This window comes from Mastomys coucha, unplaced genomic scaffold (genome assembly GCF_008632895.1).
Source record: "Mastomys coucha isolate ucsf_1 unplaced genomic scaffold, UCSF_Mcou_1 pScaffold20, whole genome shotgun sequence".
Taxonomy (NCBI): domain Eukaryota; kingdom Metazoa; phylum Chordata; class Mammalia; order Rodentia; family Muridae; genus Mastomys; species Mastomys coucha.
The window spans coordinates 136,731,100-136,757,961 of NW_022196903.1; the positions used below are offsets into that span (position 1 = coordinate 136,731,100).

The 26,862-nt window shown below is 45.4% G+C and overlaps 2 protein-coding genes and 1 pseudogene across 3 annotated transcripts in view; 1 reads left to right on the top strand and 2 right to left on the bottom strand.

Moving 5' to 3' along the window:
• Cmas (cytidine monophosphate N-acetylneuraminic acid synthetase) overlaps nt 1–2,966 on the top strand; it is a 19,787-nt gene extending 16,821 nt beyond the window's left edge. Inside the window, exon 8 of the mRNA XM_031383820.1 lies at nt 2,392–2,966. Coding sequence (XP_031239680.1) covers nt 2,392–2,582 — 191 coding nt within the window. The 3' untranslated portion in view covers nt 2,583–2,966. The remainder of the gene's footprint in view (nt 1–2,391) is intronic.
• Nucleotides 1–26,862, bottom strand: part of LOC116099769 (sulfotransferase 6B1-like) — a 41,501-nt gene that overhangs the window by 5,180 nt on the left and 9,459 nt on the right. Inside the window, exons 4-6 of one of the 2 annotated variants that reach the window (XR_004122374.1) lie at nt 20,716–20,810; nt 20,035–20,221; nt 14,734–14,963 (exon numbers count right to left, since the gene is read on the bottom strand). Coding sequence is in view for 1 of the 2 variants with exons in the window: in XM_031383821.1 (XP_031239681.1) it covers nt 14,803–14,963; nt 20,035–20,221; nt 20,716–20,810 (443 nt within the window). In the remaining variant the exon portion in view is untranslated. Of the gene's footprint in view, nt 1–13,735; nt 14,964–20,034; nt 20,222–20,715; nt 20,811–26,862 lie in introns of those variants that run through there. The other variant, XM_031383821.1, reaches the window with a different exon arrangement.
• On the bottom strand, nt 16,431–16,549 carry LOC116100129 (annotated as a pseudogene).

Sequence of the window (26,862 nt, forward strand, 5' to 3'; positions counted from 1 at the left end):
CTGCAGGACCTGTGCATGCACACAAGTAGACTGCAGGACCTGTGCATGCACACAAGTAGACTGCAGGATCTGGTGCATGCACACAAGTAGACTGCAGGATCTGTGCTTAGGGGCTTGTTCAGAGCTTTGTGAGAGTTTCAAGCGAGTGCTAAGCAGATATGCTTAGCCGATCCCTACTGTGTGCACATGTGGAACTAATTGCTAGAACCTTAGCATCAAGCCTATAGAGCTGTCAGCCTGATGATATCATTCTAAGTATTAAGAAGAGCAAGTTGCTACGATGCACAGTGACTACATACAGACTGTGCACGTAGACACAGACAGGTGACACCAGCCTCAAGGTCACACGAGCCTGTGTCCTGAGGTGCTGGGAGAGCTTTGGAGCCCAATGTAGAGAACAGTCCAACAGCACGTGTGTTACAGAAAGCTCACCCGTGCACACATAGGACCCTGCTGTACCCATTATCCATAGCACGTGTGTTACAGAAAGCTCACCCATGCAACACATAGGACCCTGCTGTACCCATTATCCACGAGGCGCTAAGAAGCTTCCAAATAACTGACTGTGCATGTTCAGAAAGAGCGAACTAAACTAACATTAGAGAGAAAAACAGAAGGCTTCTCATTATATAGGAGCTGTGTCATTTATGTAGACATAGGTAGAGAATCAGACTTCGGAAGGCACTAACAAAGAAGTAGTGATAATCATCCTGGATCATACCATTGGTTTGCATTAAGGAAAATGTTGCTATGGTGAGTATGTATGGCTTAAACACCCCCTCAACACACACACACACACACACACACACACACATCAAAACTTGGAGGTTAGGAAGTAGAGAATACTTCCTAAATGTTTCAAAAAGGCACATAAATGTATAAAAATACGTTCCAGGCCTGGAAAAATGATCCACTACTTAAGAGCAGTGGTTGTTCTCAGAGAACTCAAGTTTGATTTCCAGCATACACAGGGCAGTTTACAACCAGCTGTAACTCCAGTCCAGGGGGTCTAGCACCCTCTTCCTGCCTCCAGAGGCACTGCATACACATGGTGCAGAGACAGCTATGCAGGTAAAACACTTATGCACATAATGTAACAGTGTTAGTACTGTGCCGGGCATGGTAGTGTGTGCCCCTAGGCCCTGCATGGGAAGGCAGGAGGATTGTAGGTTCAAGCTTGCATCTCTATAACTCTTATAAGAAAAATGTAAATTTACACAGGATTACATAGAGTAATACTGCTGTTACTTTTCAGTGGTAACCATTCAGTTTAGTACATTGAGTTACAGGAAAACATTGCTGTGGGTGGACACCAAGCACTTGGGGGGCAGCATTTTCTAAGTGCTAGCTGGTAGTCGTATCCAGAATGGTGACTATCTCACTAGGGGCCTCTGGGTTTCTTCTAAAAGGTGTTGGGCAGGGCAGGCAGGGGAGGGTGGAGTTTGTTAATGTAATTTAGTATTTATTTCAGAGCTTGTGGTGTGACAGCCTTCCTACACATAGAAGATGATATAGAAGCCAGAGAGCTATTAGAGCTGGAAAGGGGGAACTTGGATTAACAAGTGCACCACGTGGGCTTGGCTCCTGATTTTAAAATTTCAAAATGAAAACAGTTCAGAAGGTCTTGGAAAGATGGCTTTGGACCTAAGTCTGAAGAGCCAGCAAGGTGGCCCAGTGGGTAAAGGCACTTGCTACAAAGCCCGATAACTTGAGTTCAACCCTGGACCCACATGGTAGGAGAGAGAAGCAGCTCCCACAAGTTGTCCCCTGCCTTCCATGTGCACACACACACTAAGTACATGAGCAAGATAGTGACTGAAAGACATCCGACACTGACTCATCCTCCATGTACTCACACACATGGCAAGTGTTGAGGTTGTTCGTGATATTTGACCATAATCAGTTATTAAATTATTTGAAGGAATTATTATTTATTGTATGAGTTTGATAATTATATTTTTATTAGCTATAAATGCTTAAAGATTTGTGAATAAGCGCCAGGAAGTGGTGGCACATACCTTTAACCCCAGTACTGTGGAGGCAGAGACAGATTCTGTCTGGGAATTTCTTCCACACTCTACCTCTAAGAAAACTAGAGTATAGGGCATAGAGAGAAATAGTGATCAAATAATCTAAAGCTGGTAATTACTTCGTATGATAGCTTGGGCCCTTACATGTATTTGAGTTTTCACTCAACGAGGCTATCATTTGTAATTCAAGGACAGAATTTCTGATCATTATAATATACACAGTAGGTAAAGGGTACACTCCATTTTCCCTCCAGATCCCATTCTCACTTGTATTCAAGGTATTGTTTTGTTCTGTATGATTGTGAGTGTTCCTGTGCATTGTGTGTCCTTTCATACTGAACGGTTTCTGTCTCGCTCCCAGGCAATGAAGTATCTGACGAAGAGTGCCTGAAGAGAGTGGGCCTGAGTGCTGTCCCTGCCGACGCCTGCTCCAGGGCCCAGAAGGCTGTGGGGTACATCTGCAAATGCAATGGTGGCCGGGGAGCTATCCGGGAGTTTGCAGAGCACATTTTCCTCCTGATAGAAAAAGTTAATAACTCATGCCAAAAATAGACATTGTTGTAGTGTGAGGGAAGGGAAGGCCTTTTTAGCCACTTTGCTTTGTTTTGATCAAGTCCTGCAGTGTAAGCTGCAGGTGTGTGATCTGATTTGTGAGAGACCTTACTACTCTCAAAGCTGAGTTTTCTCAAATCATTGTTCCAGAATCCATGACATAATTATGTCTGCTTTCTTCTTGATGCAAGGTCATTACTGAAGGGTTGACCTAGTCTTTCTCGGACCTCTAGTGAATGCAAATCAGACATCGTAAACAATCAACTTTGTATTGTGCCCTGTCAAACTGTGTTTGTGTGGTGTTAATGATACTGGGATTTTATTTATTTTAAAGCAGTGTGTCTGGTAAGACACACCTGTGTTAATAAAGTTACAGTTCACAGACTTGCTGAAGTTTCCTACTGTAGAAGACGCTTCCTAGGCATTTCCTTTAAACACTAGCTGAATAGATTCAGAAACAAGCTGTATAGATTCAGACACCAAGGATGGATAAAGGTGACTGTCACACAGAACACACACAGGTAAATACAGAGCTCGAAATATGTTCATGTTGATTAGTTGATTTAGAGATGGCAAAATGGACCATTGGCAGCTATGGCTGAAGCAATGCTACCCTCATACACTGAGCTCGGCTTTCACTGTGACTTCTGCAGCCAGTGCAGATTGTACCCACTGGATTCCAAGAGCTAGGCATCAGCTCATAGAGACACTTAACAAGTAGGAAATGTGGCTCACAGAACATTTACAACATTTCCACCATTTACAGAGAAAACATTAGGACTGACTAGTAGGTCCCTCGCGCCCACTGCATGTAGCCAGCAGTTCTGTTTCCATGGCTCCGCAGTTTTGAGTCATTCCTAGAAGGCAGGCACAAGTTAGAGGAAGAGACGGGTGGCTTTGTCTTCATTTCTTTGCCTCTTGTCCTGACTTTGTTCTTGACTTCTGTGTGTGCAATTGTGTGTCCCCCAAGGTTCTCGCCTCAGGTTTTATCTCTAACCTCAGCACAGGCGTATCAGATTTAACTACCAGCCCCTAGTCTGTAGGCGAGCCCTGGTTATATCACAAGACAGTTCATGTAAGAAGCCAGAGCACTGGGCTTAGTCTGTGAACTCACTGACCCCATTGTAATAAGACATTGTGGCCTAGAGACTATGGTGGCACATGCCTATGGTGGCACATGCCTATGGTGGCACATGCCTATGGTGGCACATGCCTATGGTGGCACATGCCTATGGTGGCACATGCCTATGGTGGCACATGCCTAGCACTCAGGAGGCCAAGACAAAAGGATCCGGAGGACAGCACCATGTGAACTGTCCCAAGTAAGTTAAAGTGAGTTAAGATAGCTTTCCTTGGTTTCTCTGTTCACATAGCAAGTTTTGAGTTTGATGCTGCCAGCCCTACACCCTTTTAAGTAGTGAATGGTTTTTCTAGGTCCTTTGTTCACATTTGATGCTATCTTTAGTAGAATCTTCTAGGGCCTCCATGCTGACCACAGACAACCACTTCAGGTCAAACACTGTCTAGCCACAACCTAATATTTCCAGCCTACTTCTGATTACTCTGGGTTGTCCCAGTTAGTCAAGGTTTTGTGTTATTTCCCAACAGTGCCCATGTTTAGGCTGTTGTCAAGTCTCACCCATACCAGCATGAACTGTTCATTCCTCAGAAACATTCTCCCTCAGAGCTCCTGTGTGAGAAAATAAAGTACCCTAGGGCCCTTGTTCCAGTCACCCGAACTCTACACAAGGCAAAAATGCAGCTTCATTGTTGAAACTGCTACTTATAGAAACTGGTCAAGACGACGTTGTGTGTTCAGCTGTAGCAGGCAGGAGCTTGCAGATCGCCACTAGAATCCTCCCAACAGAAAGTGGCCAGCTACTGATAGTGACACTGATAGTTAGAGTGTCTGAAGAGTAACCCAGACTCATCCAGAGAACCTCAAACTTCCCAAAGCAGTTGCAGCCAGATACCAGGGAGAGGCACTTGAGTAGTAGCTGATAAGGCCAAGGATGTGCTATCGACTGAGAAACACTTGGGCTAGCTGCAGGGCTGCTAGCACGCATTAATGAGATCTTGGGATCCCAGCAAGAGAATCCCCATGGCCATTGGCAGAGGGGGAAGAGAGCTACTGGAAAACCCTTCCTTACTCCTCATAACACTGTGTGCCAATGTGAAGGCCCTTGCCCCTCAGCTCAGGAGAATCCATTACAAACAACAAAGAAGGCATCCAGGAAGCAGGCTGAGAACCACGGGAGACAGCCAGAGCCGTGGGAAGGAGTTCTAGGGGACGGGTGGGTGTGGGGAGCCACAGCTGCCACCCTATATATATATATTGAACACCTGGTCTCCGGCCAGAGCAGAGAGCATTGTAATAAACAAGCCCTTAGTTGGAAAAGCTGAGTGCCTCTAGTTTGTGATGCAAGCTGGCATGATTTTCCCGCAGCCTATTATGCTTTGCCACGTAGCCGATGCTGATTGGGACCAGGGAAAGTATTTAACCCGCGAGGGTTGGGGGCTAAGAAAGGAGAAGATAGCTAAGAAAGAAGAAAAGATGAACAAATGATTCTGTAGTACAAGGTTCCTGAATAAACTGCTTGGAGAAGGGTTCGTGGTCGCCTCCTTATTTCCGCTGGTCGGTAAGGTGGCGACAGGTGGGCAGCCTAAAGAGTGAGCATTTCAGAATACCCCAGCTTCCACTCCTGCACCTCAGAAGCCTGCCGAGTTCCCAGTAAAGTAAGGGATTGGCACACCGTACCCCACCACACACACACACACACACACACACACACACACACACACCTATCTATAAGATGTAGGCCTTCTCTTGGGAGAAGCAAAAGAAAATTCCCAGGCCCCAGGCAAGGACCCTGGAATAATTTGATTTCCCTGATATTTCCAGCTACAGTAAAGATATAACCTACTCCCCAGCAAGACTAACACAGTCCCCAAAGCCCAGTTTTTCACAACAAAAGAAGCCTTAGCAAAAGACAAGAAATGGCCAAATCTAAAGGGACAAAGCAATCATGGCACCCATGTTCAGTTATGACATGTACGTTTATATTACCAGACAGGCAATTTATAACTTCTGTGATTTGCTGTAAAAGGTGCAGGAAAGTTACACAATGTACAGAACCAGATAAGTAGTGTCAGTAGAGACAGAAACTGTAAGGATGGATTAGACTGGCCATGATGGTCGATGCCTTAATCTGCACTCTGGGCTAAGCTGGGCTGCACTAGTGAGACTCTGTCTCAACCCCCTACCACCATGTAAAAAATGAATTAAAGGGAAATACTGGAATTCAAAGACATGGGGACAGAAAATGTCTATGACACCAAGTCAAAAGAAGTATAAAATAGATAGGAATCTAAGCAAAACAGGACAGAAGAAATTCATGAAGCAACAATGGCCAGAAGCCTTCCAGGCTAATGGAGAGAAATCCTTGATGGAGTCCACAGGCAGCAGGGAGAACAACACAGAAGAATGAAGATTATTCCAGGTTGGCTTTATGGAACCAAGAACAGTGGCATATAATGTTGGAATTTCTAAAAGAATAACTTCCGATCTCAATCTATATCCAATGGGATTTTCGTTCGAGAGTTAAAAACAATAAAACATGCTTACACACACACACACACACACACACACACATGACAACAACCATAAAACCCCACAACAACAACAACAACAAAACCCTTCATTGCCCAGGAGAAGGTGGTGGTGGTAGAAATGGTAGTTTAGAGAGAAGAAAATGCAAGAGGTAGATTACAGTGATGGCTCTAATGTATCAACTGTACAATGTTTAGATAAGTGATGCCACACTGAGTTATTAACACAAGACAGAAAGGATGAGGTAGATACATACTCCTATGAAAGGGAGCCATGTGGTGGTGTTTAAGGGTGTTTGGGGATTATTTATAAATGCGCATGTTAAGCCACTGGACACCACTGGAAAACACTTGCTTTAAAATGCATACATATAGAGGCTGAAAAGATACAGCACTTCCTGCTCTTCAGCAGGTCCCAGAGCATTGCCAGCATCCATATTAGATGCCTCAGTGGCTCACTGAAAGCTCACTGTAAGTCCAGCTCCAGGAGATCTCTAACATCCTCTTCTGACCTCCACAGGCACCTACACACATGTGCACATACATAAACACTGACACAGATGCACATAACATTTCAAAATATAAAAACAAAGTAAATTCAGAGGATATGCAGAGAGCAGAACACACGGGGTTCCACCTTACCTCCTGAGTTGCTGAGCCCCTTCCTAGCCTCCAACGGGGTTCACTTTTCACCCTCCCCACCCTCCTCACGGGTCATAGCTTCAGCAGAGAGCTGAGCACCAGCTGGGTCCCACTACTTCCTACCTGTCTCAAATAAGCCCTCTCTCTTCACAGCTGGTTGCTCTGTATTCAATAGTGTATTTAAATGACAAAGATCAGCAGGGGAAGCCTGTGTAGTGTCACTATCTTGTTCCAAGCTGGTGGGTACCTTAAGTTCTACGTGTCACCTCTCAGCCTGGAGGACACGTGCCTCTGCTGAGGCTGTTCCCCATAGACAAGCCTCTTGTGACTTTAGTCACCCAAGGTGACTCGCTAACATTTATACATGGTCAGTGACCATATGGCTGCCTGGCACCGTTGCCTGATTGCTGCACACCATAAAAGTAACCTCTCTATAGCTTTTAACACAGCTCTGTAAAGGAAGTCTTTTCTTCCTCTATTTTATATATGTGGAAATTGAGCAACAGACAGCAATAACACTAGATGGCAGCTCTAGAACATATCAAGACAGCAGATGGGAGGCCAGTAAGGCTTCCTCGGAGATGGCCCCTCAGCCACCTGCCAAAGCTCTCAAACAACCATTCACTACAATAATTGTGCAAACGTGTGTGCCGGCCCTTCCCTGGAGTGAGAGGTGTAGGACCTGGGGCTTAGGTCTAAGAGTCTGCATATTAGGACAGCTTACTCAGTGGTCTAGTGTTGCTAGAACCCTTTAGTCGAAGGACCTGAAGCTAAAACAGGGTAGGACCCAGACTCAAAGACTGTCCCATGCCACTCTGCCTCGCCACTCTCCCATGACAGTCTTCCTTCTGGTTCTCAGTCAGCCTCAGACTGCCAACCCTCTCCTACAGTCCCAGACCTGTCCAGAGGTGAGGTTTCCAGTGCTGACTGACCACGTTAGTATTTCCAAGAGGTATGATCCCTGGGCTCCATGACACCCTGTTACCCCAACAAACAAACCACCAGCACATTGGTGTCTATCTAGCAGAAAGCATGACGCTCTCACAGGTAGAGAGCAAGACAGGAAAGTCGGGACAGGGTGTGGCTGAGGAAACGTCACCACGCTGCTATACACGGTGCTTCCCATCCTGCACTGGCACTGTGTCTTCATCCTCCCGCCTCTCTGGACTCTGTCCCTGGGAAGGCACCTCAGTGTAATGAAAGGGAATGGCTTTCCCAAACCTCGGCTGTTCACCTCACAGGAAATAATGAAGCATTCAAGTTCCCTTTCTTTGATTTGTGCATTTCGCATTTGTTATCGCAGAAACCTATGTTCAGACAAAGCTGAGCAGAGTGGAACAGAAGAGAGGCCAACGGCTAATGTCAGCACACCATGCGCTGTCTGTCCAGGGGAGGTGCAGGCAGTTCGTGCCCAGCCATAATTAGCCCTCCACTTGATTGGCACCTCCGAGGCGTACTGTGACAAGGCTTGTCACCCTCTGGCCTCCGTTTTCTTTGCATTCTGTGAAAGGCTCAGGGAGTTCCTATAGGTCTTTGGAGTCTCGGGGAAAACATCACTTTAACTCACTGCCTAATGAAGGCTCACAGCTCAGGAGCTGAACATACCAAACAGGATACAATTGACCTTCATTAGGAACAAAGGACGAAAGAAACAAGTAATATTAATATTAATAGTATCCATTTGCATAATTGTCTGATTGAAACATTTCTGTCTTGGGTGAATAAACTCACTTTTCAGTTCAGCCTATGCGATCTAGCAAGTTTTAGCTGGCCACCCTCATTTATTTTAATTAAAATCCCACTTGGGCCAATTACTCAGGAATATACCCTTTCTCCCCAAAGCCTGTCTAGTCATTAGAGGTTTACTGTCCCACAGCTTGGCTGAATGTCCCCTCAGCTGTCAGTGACACAAATAGATTCTGGTGAAGGGCAATTTAAATAATGGAGAATGACTAAAGACCATTGTTTGCTTTTCTCTATAGGAGCAAATTTATGTAAGTTAATATAAACTGCTGAAATAAATAGCAACTTTGAAATGAAACAAAATCATGGTTTTGTAAATAAATCAATGTATGCATACATATTTATCATGTTATTGATTGATGCAACATTTGATCCTATTACATTCAAAGAGTCTCCTCTTTTATCCCAAGGATAATGGTGATAACACCCAGATGATTGCTAAGGGTTAGTAAGCGCTCCTGGCTGCATGTCACTAACACAGAAAACCTGAAACTACTCCTGCATATGTTTCAAAGAAACTGAGGGAGGTGGAGAGAATCCAAAAACCTGCTGCTATCCATTTGCCCAAATCTGGTTGCTATAGTTTTGAGATGACAGTCCCCTTACTTTGGAAGAGGAATCATCCAGATTCTCTTTATCTAAATGGAATACTGCCGCTGTTGCCTCTAATTAGTTTCCTAATTGGCTGCTGGTGGGGCTTGCTGGATTGATGGCTCATTGGCTCCTGTGTCCTGCAGCTTTTCATCCAAAGAAGCCATGGGAGCTCCTTCCATGGCCCACTCTGTTGCCTAAGAAAATCCCTCCTCGGTCTGAACCTGTGCATAGAGAGCCGCTGCATCAATCCCTTTATGAGACTAAAGTAAAAGTCAACAGTGTGAAAATTATCTAAACTCAGTATTATTCCCCTTTGACGCTGACTTGCAGTCGGTTGATTTTTATTGGTATTTTATAAATGTGTGAAGAATTTTTCTATTTCATAGTTTCACGTAGTACAAGAGGAGATTGCCAGAAAACGACAAGGTTAAAGAGTATGGAAAGATGGCTAGTTAGGAAAGTGTTCGCCACACAAGCATGGCAGCCTAAGCTCTGATACTCAACACCCAGAAAAGTCCAGGCACAGTGGTGTGTATGTGTGTGTAATCACCCCACAGAGGCACAGTGGTGTGTATGTGCGTGTAATCACCCCACGGAGGCATAGTGGTGTGTGCGTGTAATCACCCCACGGAGCACAGCGGTGTGTATATGTGTGTAATCACCCCACGGAGGCACAGTGGTGTGTATGTGTAATCACCCCACGGAGGCACAGTGGTGTGTGTGTGCAATCACCCCAAGGAGGCACAGTGGTGTGTATGTGTGTGTAATCACCCCATGGAGGGAGGAGATTGAAATGGGAGCCCTTGGTCCCTGGGGCTCACTGGCCACTGAGTCTTCACTGCTGAGCCAGGAGTTCAGTAAGAAAATCTCATCTCAAAAACAAGGTAAAGAGTGATTGAGAAAGGCCAAACATTGACCTCTGACCCACACATACACAAATATACACACCCCTGAATACATACACATACACACTCTATACACACAAAAGAACATTAAAAATACTTATCATGAGTATGTCATGGTACTTCTCAGCAATTTTTTGATATAGAAACTCTCTGTAGCCCAGGCTGACTTTGAATTCAGTCTGTAGGTGAGATTGGTTTGAACTCAACACCAAATCCATGCTGGCCTCCAATTTGGCCGTCCTGCTTCGGCCTCTTGAGTGCTGGGATTACAGGCATGCAGCCCTGTGCCCAGCTGTCTATTCTTAACATAGTCTGTCTTTCTTCTTGCCTTTCTGTTTGAAGAAGAGTGATTTCACTACGCTCAGATTAGATTATCTTAGATAATGTAAATAGTAATTGTGTACTGTATACGTCAAAAAGCCAGAAGAAGGGTTTTTTTTTTATAATGTTTTTGCCACCAAGAATGTATAATTCCTCACCCAATTACACAGTATAAACATACATTGAAACATTGTTTGGTTCCCCATTAATATGTACATCCTTACAGTTCTATATCAACTAAAAATTGACTTGTCTTTAAAGAATATACAAATAAACACTGAAAAGCAAGCATGCCTAGTGTACCGTGGCTACCGTGGCTTCAAAGATGGGGGAAAAGCAAAGTACACGTCAAATTCTCTACACAGTCAGATTACAGGACCAGCAAGATGAAAGGGTAGACCTGGTGTCCTCACTCTCCACTGAGCACATCCATCGTGGACCAGGTGTCCTCACTCTCCACTGAGCACATCCATCGTAGACATGGTGTCTTCACTCTCCACTGAGCACATCCATCGTAGACATGGTGTCTTCACTCTCCACTGAGCACATCCATCGTGGACCAGGTGTCCTCACTCTCCACTGAGCACATCCATCGTAGACATGGTGTCTTCACTCTCCACTGAGCACATCCATCGTAGACCCAGGTGTCTTCACTCTCCACCGAGCACATCCATCGTAGACCTGGTGTCTTCACTCTCCACTGAGCACATCCATCGTAGACCTGGTGTCCTCACTCTCCACTGAGCACATCCATCGTAGACCCAGGTGTCTTCACTCTCCACTGAGCACATCCATCGTAGACCTGGTGTCTTCACTCTCCACTGAGCACATCCATCGTAGACCCAGGTGTCTTCACTCTCCACCGAGCACATCCATTGTAGACCTGGTGTCTTCACTCACCGCTGAGCACATCCATCATAGACCCAGGTGTCTTCACTCACCGCTGAGTACATCCATCTTAGACCCAGGTGTCTTCACTCACTACTGAGCACATCCATCGTAGACCTAGGTGTCTTCATCACGGCCGAGCACATCCATCGTAGACCTGGTGTCTTCACTCTCCACTGAGCACATCCATCGTAGACCTGGTGTCTTCACTCACCACCAAGGAGAGCACATCCATCGTAGACCTGGTGTCTTCACTCACCGCTGAGCACATCCATCATGGACCCAGGTGTCTTCAGTCACTGCTGAGCAGCGCACATCCATCTTAGACCCAGGTGTCTTCACTCACTACTGAGCACATCCATCGTAGACCTGGTGTCTTCACTCTCCACCGAGCACATCCACTGTAGACCCAGGTGTCTTCACTCACCGCCGAGTACATCCATCTTAGACCCAGGTGTCTTCACTTACCACTGAGCTCATCCATCGTAGACGCTGGTGTCTTCACTCACCGTCGAGTACATCCATTGTGCAGAAGAGTAAAGGAGCTACCACGGGAAGGCAAGAGGCAAGCTGTCTTAACACTCACAGTAAAACTAGGAAGAAATGGCTAACCCAGTGTGCTGGAGCTTACACAGGATGGGAGCGACCGGACAATGAGGTGTCGCTGCAGACATGAAATATTCAGCAAATACAAAAATAGGCTTGTGCTATCAGAACTGAGCTTTCTAGAGAATTAAGAACTTTGTTTCTTGCAAGCTTCCCAGCTTGCCTGGGAGCTCAGATCACACCCCATGGTTGTTGCACATCTACTAGGCTGGTCTTGGCCTGGTGACCACGCAATGCGAAAGGATAGGACTCTTAACTAGCATGGACAAGAGATGGATATTTACCTTATAATGAAAAGCAGGAACGGCCAAGAGTTGGAAAGAAAATAAGAGGGGTGACCTTGGAGAATCCATAGAAGAAATGAAAATGGAGGGCGGGAAGGTGGGATTGTCAGAAGTGTCTGAGAAGGCCTTCAGAGAGGGTTAGATACCATCATCAGGGCAAAGAAGTGGGAGGAGGAACTCAAGTCTGACCCTGAAGGCAGGGACTGAAGCAGAGGCCAGGGAGGTGTGATGTTTCCTGGCTTGCTCCCCTGACTTGTAGCTACCTTTCATACACACTCCAGGACTGCCTGCCTAGGGGTGGCATCGCCCACAGTGGCTGGGCTCTCCTACCCAGTCAGCAATCAGGATAATGCCCCATAGGCTTGCCCACAGACCAATCCAATGACGACACATCTTCAGTCCCTTCTCCCAGATGACTCTAGCCTGTGTCGAGCTGACAGAAAACTTAGTAGCACAGTGCACATCTGTTGTGTTTTATTAAAAAAAAAAAGAAGAAGAAAGAAAAAGAAGCCAGGGATATGTTTGGTAGAGGCACAGAATGGTGTAGCGGAAGGGGGGCCTCCGCAGGCCCATGCTGAGGCATCCCTTCCCTCTGAAGTACGAGCCATAGGACAGATAGAGAATAGAAATAGAGTTTATTTAGGGTATGGGGAAGGGAGTTGAAGGGTAGTGGAGACAGAGAAAGGCAGAGAGAGTAGAGGCTTGCCATGAACACGTGGAGAGAGAGGAGGAGGGGAATGGGGAGAGAAGAGACAGAGGAAAGGTAAAAGAGCAAGGGAAGAAAGGAAGAGAGTGAGAAGGGGACAAGCCACCCCTTTTATCATGATTCAGGCACAGCTGGCTGTTGCTAGGTAACTGTGGGGCAGGGCCTAGAAGGAATGCCAACTGCATTGACTTGCTTGCACACAAGTAGCCTTGTTCTCATTCGCATTGGGGCTCCTGTCTCCCCCTCAGCCTCTGCCAGGGTCCCGCTTCTCTATCCCTTCTTTTCTCCTTTCTGTGTGGAGCATGCTGGTACATGAAGCATCTCATCTGCCTCCTTCTAAAAGAATCTCTGTGGAAACCTGCTGAAGCAGTGGTTCTCACCCTTCCAAACACTGTGACCTCCTTAGTACAGTTCCTCGAATTATGGTGACCCCCACCCATAAAATTATTTTTGTTGCCGGGCGGTGATGGTGCACACCTTTAATCGCAGGACTTAGGAGGCAGAGGCAGGTGGATTTCTGAGTTCGAGGCCAGCCTGGTCTACAGAGTGAGTTCCAGGACAGCCAAGGCTACACAGAGAAACCCTGTTTCTAAAAAAAACCAAAAAAATAAAAAATAAAACTATTAATATAAAAAATTATTTTTGTTGTTACTTCATAACTGTAATTTTGCTGCTGTTATGACCTGGGATGTGAAGTCAGCTCTGCCGTGGGTCCTCCTAGCTCCTGTGAGGAAGCTGCACCAGGATCATCCTGCTTTGACCTTCAATAACTTTATTTACTTGAAGAAGGGAAGTGTCTAAAGCCACTAGAAACCATTAGAAATATTATTTCGAAGGTAAGAGTTGCACAAAGTCAAAAAGAATGCTCTTTATTTGTAACAAATGCAGTGTACAGAAGATTTATACAAACTGAACTTCTTGCTGAATTATCAAGTATATACAAAAGACCCCAACAGATTTGTCACTAAACATTCACATAGGTTCATACCTATGTGAATTTTAATACCCTAGGGTATAAAAATCAAAGAAATCAGCTGAACTCAGAAAACCAACCTCCTGCTCTGAGTTCAGCATTAAGAGCTAGTCATAGCACAGTTTTGACATCCCAGCAAGCCTTAGGAAATTCTACAACAGTGAAAGTGTACTGAGAGCTGTGTGGGTGGACACTGAAGTTCACTGAGATTTCATTACAGTGCCCTCTAGTGGAAGCCATGGGATAATACACCTTAAGAGAGCTGCAGAGACTGGATTAGTGTTAGGACCGACCGAGTCTGGAAGAGAGCATGAATATTCAAAATACTATAAAGAATCAGAAGCATAGAAACTTAACAGGAAAGTCCATTTTAAAATTGGAAATTGAGAAAATTTATAATTTTCAGTAGCATTAAGAAAATACAGGCATGCCCAACCACGTTCACCGATCCTATCCAACTTGATAGGATGGTGTCTGTTGTTCTTGTGATTCTGAAAAGTATTTCTCACAGACACTTAGAAATGTTGAGATCAAAACATTAAGATACAGGCCACGATTGTGTAAATAGGCAGAGAATAACATTTTCTCAGCTATGTGACTTTATCCCGCTCCTCCTTTCCACATCGGAGCAGCTCATGGAGGGCTTGCAGGAATAGCAGCTCTTTCTGCATGGGAACCAATCCTGGCCTCACTGAACTCGCTCAAAATGGATACAGAGTTCAACGACTGGAGAATTTTATGCCCCCCTTTATTAATAATTCTGCTGTCACCAAATACGATGATAGTAGTGTCTCATGAGTGCTGCTTTTGACACATTCGTGAAGTACGTGTTTGTCACAGAAAGAACTATCGGCTTTCCACACCAGTAAAGCATATTTACATGTTTCCCAGGCGCCACGCGGCACAGAATGGAATCCACTTCATTTCCCGTCTGATTGTGTATACTCCTTCAGGCATCTGCGGTTGCGCACACTCCACCATGCATCTGTGACTGTGCATACTCCTTCAAGCATCTGCCCACATCACTGTTTCTCATCTTCTCCGTGAATAGTTCATCAAAGACTCTGTTCTGCTTCGGAGTGAAGTAGTTTATCCAATCACCCACCACTCCTGGAAACACAGGAAATGTATCAGGCAAGAATCAGTCTCCACCTGCAACCCTCACAGAAGAAATCTGCCTGCTCTGCCATCAAGTGGGAGTGTTTGGTCTCTCATGGTGATCAGATGATGAGGGTGGGGGGGTTATTTCTCACTTGCTTCTTCAGTGTTTCTAGTTACTTCTGTGATGGCTGTATATTAATTCCCATAGTTTATAATCATTTATTTAGAGAAATATTTAAAATAAACATATTTTTGCTGAAGTAGCCCAGAACCATGAATGTGGTCTAAATGTGACACGGCATAAACGCGGCAGTGTGAGCGCAAAGGTAGTTCATATGTTTGCCTCCTCGGGTGCTTGCACAGCGGAAGCTGGTCTAAGAATACACCATAGGAATGGGTAATTCACCTCATTTTCAGAAATGTCTTTTCTATAGAATGAATAATGGAGAACTGGGCACATAAACAGAAGTTTCCAATACAAGGCATTTGGTGATAAGTGTACATAGTCTGCCATCCTCACGAAATTTGAAAAAGTCCTGTTTTCCAGCCCCTCAGAGCTGCCTCCCTCACTTGCAATATGCTCCCCTTGTCAAACTTGGGGTGCAGGTTCCGTCCCTGGGGTCCCTGTCCTAGGGCCAACGGCACATTACTTTATCACTGTACTTGTTCTCCGTGGTCTTTTGTTTCTGATTAGCTGGTAAACCCGTTCACACTGGGGGCTATCATGTACTCTTTGTGTGTAAGATTAGGCATCTTATGTCATGTTCAGAAGATACACATGGCTCCATTGCAGGCAGCACGGTGTCACTTAAAGAAAAGAAATGCAGATGTTCTAGGGATGGCTTCTTTCTTCACAATTTATATACTTTATTAAAACACATATATAATTTTTTAGACAGGGTCATATTACATAGTTCTAGTTGGCTTGGAACATACTATGTGGATTAGGCTGGCCTCATATCTGCCTGCCTCTGTCTCCAGAATATTGGAATTAAAGATGTGCACCACCGTGCTCAGCCCATATGAAAATTAATACACTGAGATCATATTAAGATAGATGCTGTAAATCTGAACTCAGAAAACTATGGCCTGTGTACTAAAACTTGCTCACCATCTGTTTTAGTTTGTTTTGGTTTTCTTGTAGCTGATGTTGTTAGCATTCTTTATAAACTCCACCCCCACAGATACCTGGCAGCAGCCAGGTGTGCTCCTCCCCATGGTTACCTGGCAATGGCCAGGTAGGCCTGGCCCTACAAAAGGAGCTGCTTGCACCCTCCTCTCTCTCTCACTCCTGCTTCTCTCCCTTGCCTCTTGCCCCCTAGCTCCCCTCTCTCCCCATTCCCTTCGCCCTCTCTCTATGTGGTCATGGCCGGCCCTTACTTCTCAACTCTCTCCTCTCTGCCTTTCTCTGCCTCTGCTACCCTCTTCCCAAGTGCTGGGATTAAAGATGTACGCCACCACTGCCTTTTTTTTTAAAGCCTACAGCACCCGGAATTCCCAGGCAGTCTCCCACCCAAGTACTAACCAAGCCGGACCCTGCTTAGCTTCCGAGATCAGCCGAGATGGGGCGCGTTCAGGGTGGTATGGCCATAGACTCTGCTACCCTCTCAGCTCCCCTCCCCATGACCTAAGTAAACTCTATTCAAGGGGAAGGGATGCCTGGGCATGGGCCCGCTGAGGCACCCCCTTCCCCCACACCTCGCCAGAACATATTCTCCCAGCTCTTTCTCTTTTTATGATCACAACAGTTATTTTAAGGATTTATTTCATGTGTATAAATGTATGTCAACAGTGGATGTGTCCAGCAGGAGCCAATCTTCCACCCTTACATCCAGTGCAAAGAAAGGAGAGTTTCATTTGGGGATGCGAGGGTTACAACCACAGTAGGTAGGAAAAATAACCATCACAGGGCTCTCTCTCTCTCTCTCTCTCTCTCTCTCTCTCTCTCTCTCTCTCTCTCTCTCTCTCTCTCTCTCTCTCTCTCATTTGTGGGGTGAGACTTGAGAGCAATGATTGCTTGTCGAAGAGGAATCTCAAACGGTGATGCAATAAACACATGGGCATGAGGCCTTGAGCCCCTCTCCCTCTCATTACTCAGCCTCTTGTGATTGTTCCCTTCTCTTTGTTCCTTTGCCTAACTTACGCACACACACTCACACACTCACACACACACTCATACTCACACTCACACACTCATACACACATACACACACTCATACTCACACTCACACACTCAAACACACTCACACACACTCACACATACTTGCACACACTCACACTCTCACACACTCTCACACACACACACACTCACACTCACACACACACTCACACACTCACACACATACACACATTCATACTCACACTCACACACTCAAACACACTCACACACTCACACACACTCACACATACTTGCACACACTCACACTCTCACAGACACTCACACATACTCACACATACACACACACTCACACACACTCACACTCACACACTCACACATACACACACACTCACACACTCACACACACTCACACACACACATACACACACTCACACTCACACACTCACACACACACATACACACACTCACACACACTCACACTCACACACACATACATACACACTCACACTCACACACATACACACACACTCATACTCACACTCACTCAAACACTCACACACTCACACTCACACACACTCACACACTCATACACACTCGCACACACTCACACACTTACACTCTCACACACTCACATTCACACATACTCACAACACTCTCACACACTCACACTCACACACACACACATGCGGCAAGGTCTGTCCCACTTCTCCAGAACACCTCTTAACCTCTTGCCATCCCTGCCTGCCTTAAACTACCATGCTGTTCTCTGCTCACTCACAGCTCAGCTCGTGCAGCGTGCTCATCTCTGCTCTCCTTGTTGAGTCTCCATGCGCACTACTGTGGAAACTGCTCAGAGCCCACGAAGAACTGACAAGTTGCCTCATGTGCTTGGCCCTGGCTTTCTAATTCTGGCCCAAATCTTTTCTCACCTCTCTTGGGCTGCTTCATTCTCGTGGAAATTAGGGTCTTCTGTCATTCCAGCTCTTGGCTTGCACCCAGGCAACTCTGCCTTGTCGGACAAGCTGCCAGTGGCTCCCTGACTGACTTCTCAACTAATTGTCAGGAAAGCAGGGGTGACTGACAACGTTTCTCACCTAAACGGTTTATTGGCATCCTGCTCGGTTCTTCTGTCTCACTTCACTCTCTTCTAAGCATGTTTACACTCTGCCCCTGCCACTATAGCGCACAGATCAGCTTGTGCCAGGTCCCCTCTTCCACCAGGAACAAAAGGTTGGGAACAGGGAAGAGGAAAGGAAGGGATGGGAGGGGGTGAGAAGGGATGGAAGGAGGTGGGAGGGTTTGGGAGGGGAAAGGAGGAGAGGGAAGAGTATGGGAGGGACAAGGAGAGGACCGGAGTGGAGAGGAGGGGACGGGAGGGGTGCTAAGCTCTCTAGTACCAGTATCTTCTCTCCTTCATTGTGCTTCACACAGGCCCACTGTAACACAGCACACTATTGTGCCTTCTAGCTCACACAAGGCAACTCAGCTGTGTTTTGACCACGCCCCTTAGCTGGCATTGGCTCTCCCTGTGGATCTGACCACGCCCCCTCCCTGGCATTGGCTCTCTTGGAAAGCATTCCTCACCTATCATTTTCATAACCGCTTCTCAAACTTTCAGTCCCAGATCTACCCGGAGCAGGATTTCCTCCCTTACTGGAGGCGTATGATTCTGCCCCCAACACCCCGACTCGCATTCCTAATCACAGTTGCCTGCTGCTAACACTGAGCATTCTTGCCTGGAACATGAATTTCTGGAGGAGAGATGCTGTTTTACTCACTATTTGCATATTAGCTCTAGAATTAACAGCTTATTAATACTTGCTGAATTGAATGCTTGCCTGGTTTCTTAGCCTTGGTTTTGTGACTCTGCATAAATAAAACTAAACTACAACAAACTTGCAAAGTTAGGATAATATCTGTTTTACACGTGAGTTGGCAAGCATTTACTTGGGGAGGGGGAGCATTGATTATATTCCATTGGGACAAAAAGGGAGTAGACATTTGCTTTCTAGTTAAGAATCAGGCATGCATATATACTTCAAACATTTTGCCTTTGTAAGATGCAAAACATTTCTCCTATAGCTAGATAAAAATTTACACACTTCAAAACAGTTGTAGGGGCTATAGAGATGGCTCAGAGGTTAATACTACTGGCCACTCTCACAGAGAACCTGGATTCAGTTCCCAGTACCCACATAGTGGTTTACAACCAACTAGTAACTCCAGTTTTAGGGGATTTTGTTTGCTTGTTTGTTTGTTTGAGTTTATTTTTTCTTTTAGTTTCAGGGGATTTAATGCCCTCTTCTGACCTTCTTGGGAACTGTACCCACATAGTGCAGACAGACATGCAGACAGAATACTCTTACATGAAAATAAAATAGTTTTTTAAAGATTCTACTTCCAGATATTCCCTACTTGCTTCTAACTTAAATCTGGAGAATTATTGGGAGAGATTTAATTCCCTTTCTTGTATTACTATACATATTGAAAGCTTGAGACGTAACGGCTGCTGTCCTTTTGTACGCAGAGGAGACTGGTTCCAGAGTTCTTTAAGTCTCAACATTCTGAGAAGCGCATTGATGGCACAAAATAGCACCTAACCTCTGCGTATATAAAATCTGCAGGGAACCTCCTCATACATCCTCCCATTACCATTAACTGTCTCTACCTTACTTATTACAACCTCAACACCACATACATAGTAGGGACTTTGCTGTTGCCTAGGAAACAATGAAAACTGCAGTCTGCACATGCTCAGTATGGGCACAAGTATCTTCTCTCCGGTATTTTCAGTCTTTATGGCTGACTCCCAGATGAGCAAAGAACCCATAGAAACTGAGAGCCAAATGCTCGGCAGCAGGAGCTGCAGCCGCCGCCCCCCTCCTGCCCAGCCGCCGCCCCCCTCCTGCCCAGCCGCCGCCCCCCTCCTGCCCAGCCGCCACCCCACTCCTGTTCACACACCTTTTCTGAACACCAGGTTCCTGTCGGACGTGAGAGCACAGATGACGTGATTGGGGTCGCAGTTTTCTTTGGCGGCTTTATTTTTCATTTCACTGAACGAAGTACTCCGAGCGATCTTCCCCATCTCGCTGTCATTCACATCGATGCCCAGGAAAGCAGTTATTTTCTTTAGGCTCTTAACAAAATCCTGAGCGATAAGAAAGTTAAGTGAGAAAGTGTGCCTCTTACCTGAATACCAATTCATTCCTCTGAATTTTTTTTAACAGCTTTCTTTTTTAAAGATTTACTTATTTATTTTATGTATATATATGAGTGCATTGTCACTGTCTCCAGACACACATCAGAAGAGGACATTAGATCCAGTTACAGATGGTTGTGAGCCACCATGTGGTTGCTGGGAATTGAACTCATGACTTTCGGAAGAGCAGTCAGTGCTCTTAACCGCTGAGCCACCTCTCCAGCCCCTATTCCTCTGAATTCTAAAACGAAATCCACCCATTGTTTTGTTTGTTTGGGGCAAGGTTTCTCTGCCATCCTGGATGGTCTGGAAGTCACTACGTTGACCAGGCTGGCTTCCAACTCACAGGGATCTGCCTGCTTCTGCCTCCCTCCCTCCCGAGTGCTGGGATCGGTGACTTTTGACTTCCTTAGGTTTGCTCGGCTCAGTACGCTGACACTTACTTTTTTCATTTCTTCATAGAAGAGGAAGAGGACATTTTTATTGTTTTTGTGTTCTTCCCAACCCAGAACATGATCAAACCAGGAACCATACACAACTGGAAGAGAAGTATAGTACCGAGTTACTGTTTACAATGCTGGCTTCTCTGGCCCACCCTTCTGGAGAGAGACTACCCAAAAGGTTCTATCTCACTGCACCTTCACCCCAGGGAGCAGCTGCTGCTGGCCACACCTCCACAGTCTTGCAGGCATTTTTTCCCCTTATTTCTAGTAAAAAGTTTTTATCACCATAAAAAGTGGCAGCAAAATCAAAGTATACATTTTTCTCAGTAATTGCATTCTGAACTTTTAAAGCTCTTTTAAGGAAACATTAAGGATCAGTCATTTTCTTTAAAGGGTCATTCATAATTTCAGGTTTCTATTACAAAAGTTTATAAACGTTTTCCCTGGGCCATGATCTCACTATATACCCCAGCGTAGTTCTGAGACTCAAGGTAATTCTCCTGCCTCAGCCTCTCAAGTGCTGAGAATATAACCATGAGCTACCAAGCCCAGTTTTAAAACTTCGTTTTTTATGAAGGATCTTATGATGATTATAGTATTTATTGGCTAAAAGTTTAAACTAAATTGAAAGCATAGTAAATGCTGAGAATATTCTGGATGGGACAATTTAGCCTTAGGAATGTCTAGACATTGAATGAGATGTTTTGAAGAAGAAAGCTTGGAATAAATTATATATGACATCATATCATTGATGTATAATTACCTCATTAACTAACTGCAATTTTTGGTGATTTCAGATTTTGAAGAAACAAATTGCAAGTACATATATATCATCCTTACAATAACATTTCATTGTGATATTTTCATACATGTACAGTATTACTATTTGCTATTTTTTATTTGCACACATGTGTGCACACACTCATACACATGCGTGCACACGCTCACATACACACACACACACCACTGAAGTCTAGATTCCTCCTATGAGAGTAAACACACAGTGTTTGTCTATCTGAGTCGCCCTTGCTCTGTTGTGCCTTTTTAAGGCAGGAAGTTCTGGGATGGCTATGATGCCATCAGAGTTGGCCTTCTATCCCAGGCACCCAAGAGAGATAGATAATAAACTCCTCAAAGAGCTGCTAGCTTTTCCTTATCAGTTCTTCAGGCTATTTTGGAGTCTGACCCAATATCTTATCACAGAATTGCCCAAATGACCACCACGGCAGTGGAGGACTGCTTGTCTAAGAGTGCCCACCCTTTCCCAGACTCATGGCTGCAGAAGGAAGCCTGATTTTCTCTCATGCAGCCTTAGGAACAAAGGATAATCTCCCATCAGCAGGGTCTCAGCCTAAAGTAGATTGCCCCCTCTGCCTCCTACCAATACCCACACCCCACGTGGGGCCATGGTCCACAGCTCTGATGCTGTCAGAGGCCTTCAGACTGTCAGAGAAGCCCGGTTCCTGCAAACAGTGGCATCCATAGACTCAGAGTCATGGCCACTGGTTAAATGGAATCAACCTTGCCCGTTACGGTTTTTCAGAAAGAAATGGATTGCAATGTGCCTTTAGGAATGACTTTCAGAGTTTGGGCTGCTCGTAATTTGAAAGGCAGCTGTTCTATTTGTCACAGAGGAATTTATATTCCCTCTTTCTCCAAAAGGTCGGAGAGCAGCTGAAAGAATCGAGATGCTATATTACCTTCCTGGCTAGCACGAGAAAGCACATTATGATTGTGTGCAGGGGAATCCTTAAAGGGATTAGATTTTTCAAGTGACAAATTGAGTTACATTTAAAATCACGAGCCCTCATTTTCCAAGTCATTAACAGCCCTTCGCTATAAAGAAAACTCTGTTTCTAAAATGAAGACACATCCTTCTTTGAGGGGAGCTGCTTTTCTATCTACCTCTCATCTTCACTGAGTCCTCTCTCCCCACCTCTGCCTCCAGCTCATGCCTGGATTGCCTTCTCTTATCAACCAAAACTCCTCTTCACATGAATGCCCCTGGGCAGAGCTGGCTCTGGCTCACCCAATCTATATGTTTGAAAAATAAGTCAGAAACATCACTTGCTAGAAACTTCCAGAACTCTACCCACTTCCTATAGGACACAAGTTTCTCTGAGATGTTATGTCCTTTGAATAGTCCACATCCCCCTCCCTTCCCCCCTAGTCTTCAGTCAACCTGGGTCACGCTACCAAGGTCACCGAGCACACTGACTGTCAGTCACAGTCACCTGTGTCACCCCTGTCTTATGACAGCTGTAATGGCTTTACAGGACAGCTCCTACAGGTCCCTCCTGGGCTCTTTCTCTGCTTTCCTCTCACTGGCTCACTCAGCTGTCTCCCTGGCAATGCTCCCCTGCTACTTTAATGCTTATTTCAAGAGACAAAAGAAGAAGAAAAAGCCACTCGGTGCTGAAGCTAAACACTTCATCTTCTTCCCTCTCTCCTGTTGCTGTCGGTGCTGCCAAAGGACTTTATACGGCTCTGTATTTAGACTCATGATGTGTGCTTCCAACCTGTGACCCCGCGGCCCCCTACCCACCTACGTGCATTACATTAATGTAATGTGTGCATGATGTGTGCTTCCAACCTGTGACCCCATGGCTCCCTACCCACCTACGTGCATTATGTTAATGCGCTATTCTATGCGCCAGCTGTTTCTGCCTTCTGCCGGATAGCAATTATAATGCATTTCTTAGTTCTAGAAATCGCTCTGAAAATACAGCCGCTGTATTATAAAGCAAAACTTTCTAGGATGGAAGGCCTAGGAAATACACAGCCCTGATACAAGGTCTGAAAGGGAGCTAGAAGTGTAAAAATGAGTTCAATGTTCAGATATTAGTTTCATTGAGCTATTAATGGGGCTTGATATCACCAGAGCATAATTTATAGTTACTGTTTAACTTGACAAACTACTACCGGGAAGGTAAGTTACATGATTACATAATGTCTGGCTGCATCTTTACTCTCCTGTCTTTTTATATAAGTAGGAGCTGAGTGTATGTAGGAAAACTGGTATAGGATCTTATAACACCTTCATTATAGAATAACTTCCTCGATGCACACCTGCCTCGATGGGAAGCTACTAGAAAGTCTTCCATATCTCGTAGAGCAGCTGGGTGGATTTCTGCGGTGTCGCCAGGCTAGGGCTTCAGTTTCAACTCTGAACGATCCTGTAGGTGGGCCATTCTGTTAGTCGTGTTTGTAGATGAAGCACGGGTCTCTAAATACTTGTGGGGCTGTCCAAAGCCATGCAGCATGAAGTGCAGACCAGAACTGACCATGGCCTGCCTTCCACCTAACCACCTCTTGTCTCTACCATGTGCTGCAAAAGTAGTGGCACTGTCTTCAGTGTCCTTCAACTCCCCTTGCATGTGAAACACACCCATGCGTCTACACGCAGCACCAGTGATTCTGTTGCTACCTCTCCTCTTGTTGGGAGATGATGATGATGGTTCCTGAGATGGTGTCATGTAGCCTATGCTATCCTTGAACTTGCTGTGTAACCCAGGATAATCTTAAACTCTTAACCTCCCTGCATCCATCTCCCTAGTGCTGGGATTTTCTGTCTGTGCTCTGATTATCAAATAGGAAAAGCGAAGTTGCTGCTCATATCCAGATAAAGATTTTAAATGATGGACGGTGGTGACGAGGCTGACGCAAGATGACGCAGGATGACGTATCCAGGGTTGACGCAGGATGGCGTAACCCCATGGTAGAATCATTGTAGATGAGATCCCGTTACAACTAAATATCTATTCGTTCACCCGAGGTGTACGAGAAATGCCTGGAATGTTTTTCCAACCATCTTCCGCCTCTCCTCCCAGGCAGACTGCTATAGCGTTGTGTGCTCGCTGGCCGAAGATTTCCCCAGCACCGTTCAGCCTTGCTACATTCTGGCCTGGCCTGGCGCTTTGTATGCCTATGTCCAGAGAAAACCAAAATGCAGAAGAGGAGCGGAGTTAACCTGGAACTGCCCTGGTTCCTCCTACCTCAGCCGGTGTATTCACCTTCTGGGTTCAGAGCTATAACAAGGAAATGGCCAGGTTGGAACACAGGCAGTGAGAGGAGAATCAGCCACAATCCGCCAAGTGGGAAGCAAAAAATAACATTTCTCTTCTTGAGAAAAAGCAGACTCAGAGTCTGTTCTGACAAAAAAAAATTGTGTGTTTAGATTCTGCTTATTCCAAAGATGGAGTCGGGGCAGAGTGAGGCATGTGGACCATCTTTAAATATTTAGAAGATGATCAGGCAGCTTTTTAGGCTGAATGCAACTGTGGCACTACGGTAATGGGAGAGATTTTGGAATAATAATTAAATCTTGGTTCTACTCCTTATTTGTTATGTATCCATGAGTGAGTTATTTGGCACCCCTAGCTTGTCACCCCCTGGAGCTGTAAACTAAGGATAATAGCACCTACCACACGAGGTTCTGGTGAGGGTGAAATAAGGGAATATTTACCTAACACTTAGCTATGTGTCTGTCACATGGGAATCACACAGTAAACCAACTGGTGTGTGGCCGTGTGAGGTTAATGTGTGGTCGGGGTTGGAATGTTCATGCTTGGCCTACAGCATTCTTAGGAGGTTGTGGGAGTCACATAAAGAAAGGCCAGGTGCGTGTTTGAATCATATAAAGTACCTGGCAGCCCTGTGACATCATGATCCTGCTAGATGTGTGGCATTTGTTATGGGGGAAACTACATTGCAAGGAGTTGAAACATCGTGAGTTGCATGATCTCCGAAGGGGAGGTAGGGGAGAGGAGATGGGGGAGCGTGTGTCACTGCAGATCTTAGGAGAGGGGATGGGGGAGTGTGTGTCACTGCGGATCTTAGGTTAAGGCTACACTTGCTGTGGCCTCACTGAAAATGTGTGCACAGGGGTAGGGCTCAGTGGGTGCATGAAGTCAGGGGGTGGGAGGGGGAGTGGGGTGGAAATAATGGGAAGAGGTGGGGAGAAGGGAACAGACATAACCTAACGATATTATTCACAAGGGTGAACTCCTCAAATGCTGAAAAATTTAAAACTCAAAAAAGTAATATATAAGTAGATTCTTTGACCTAGGTTAGTAGCCCAGGATAGGGTGGGGTGGGGCATCAGCAGAAATTCAGATATTCCAGGCTTTTAGACTGTCAAAGCTTTGGTACTTATTCTTTAAGTGAAAGTTGTTCACTAATTGCATAACTAGGAAAGCCCTATAGTGACCCCCAAAAGTGATGGAGTTCTCCAATTACTCACCATTTTAAACTCCTGCCTCCTCATTTCTTCACTGCATTGGCATACTATCATTGCTTAATATTTGTTTAAGAATTGAGTTTTCAGCTGGGCACTTGGGAAGTGGAGGCAGATGGATCTCCGAGTTTGAGACCAGCCTGGTCTACAGAGTGAGTTCCAGGATAGCCTGGGCTGCATAAAGAAACCTTGTCTGGGAATGGGGGGAGTTAAAAGGATGTTTAAGGTTCTCCCAACACCACTGAGTTAGAGAGAGAAGAGGAAAGGCAGGGTGGCTGGACCAGGGGCCTGAGCGCTCTGTCAAACCAAGCCTCATACTGATCTCAGGATCCGTGGCCTTCTGTTCTGTCATGAGATCAGTTTACTTGATCTCAGGATCAGTGGCCTTCTCTTCCGTCATGAGATCAGATTACTTGTGATTTGTTCATTGGTCTCTTTAGGAGGATTTATGTGTGCATATGCATTTTATTTGTTTGTGATATCTACTTCCAGGCTACCTAACTGTCCTCCACTGGTTACCCCACAGGAGTTGGGGGGGGGTAGAACTGGTGGGTACATGAAAAAAATTAAGTTCTTACCAAGAATTAATCTCTATTTTGAAGATTTTATAAGTAGCTCACAAATATCTCCCTCCCCACGGGCCATAAGAATGACTGTGAAGTGATTAAGAATTTGCTTAGAAGAAACAAAGACTGCTCTCTTCAGCGCCTGAATGGAAACCGACAATTATTCTCCATCAAAAGGTCAGAGCGAGCTTTCATTTTGGGTGAGAAAGTTCAGTGTATTCAACGAATTTTAAAAGGTGATTGTCAGGGCTGGGAGATGGTTCACAAAGCATTACTGCACACATACCAGGATCTGAGTTTGAATCCCAGCATCCAGGTTACAAGACCCCAGAGCATGTCCTCAGG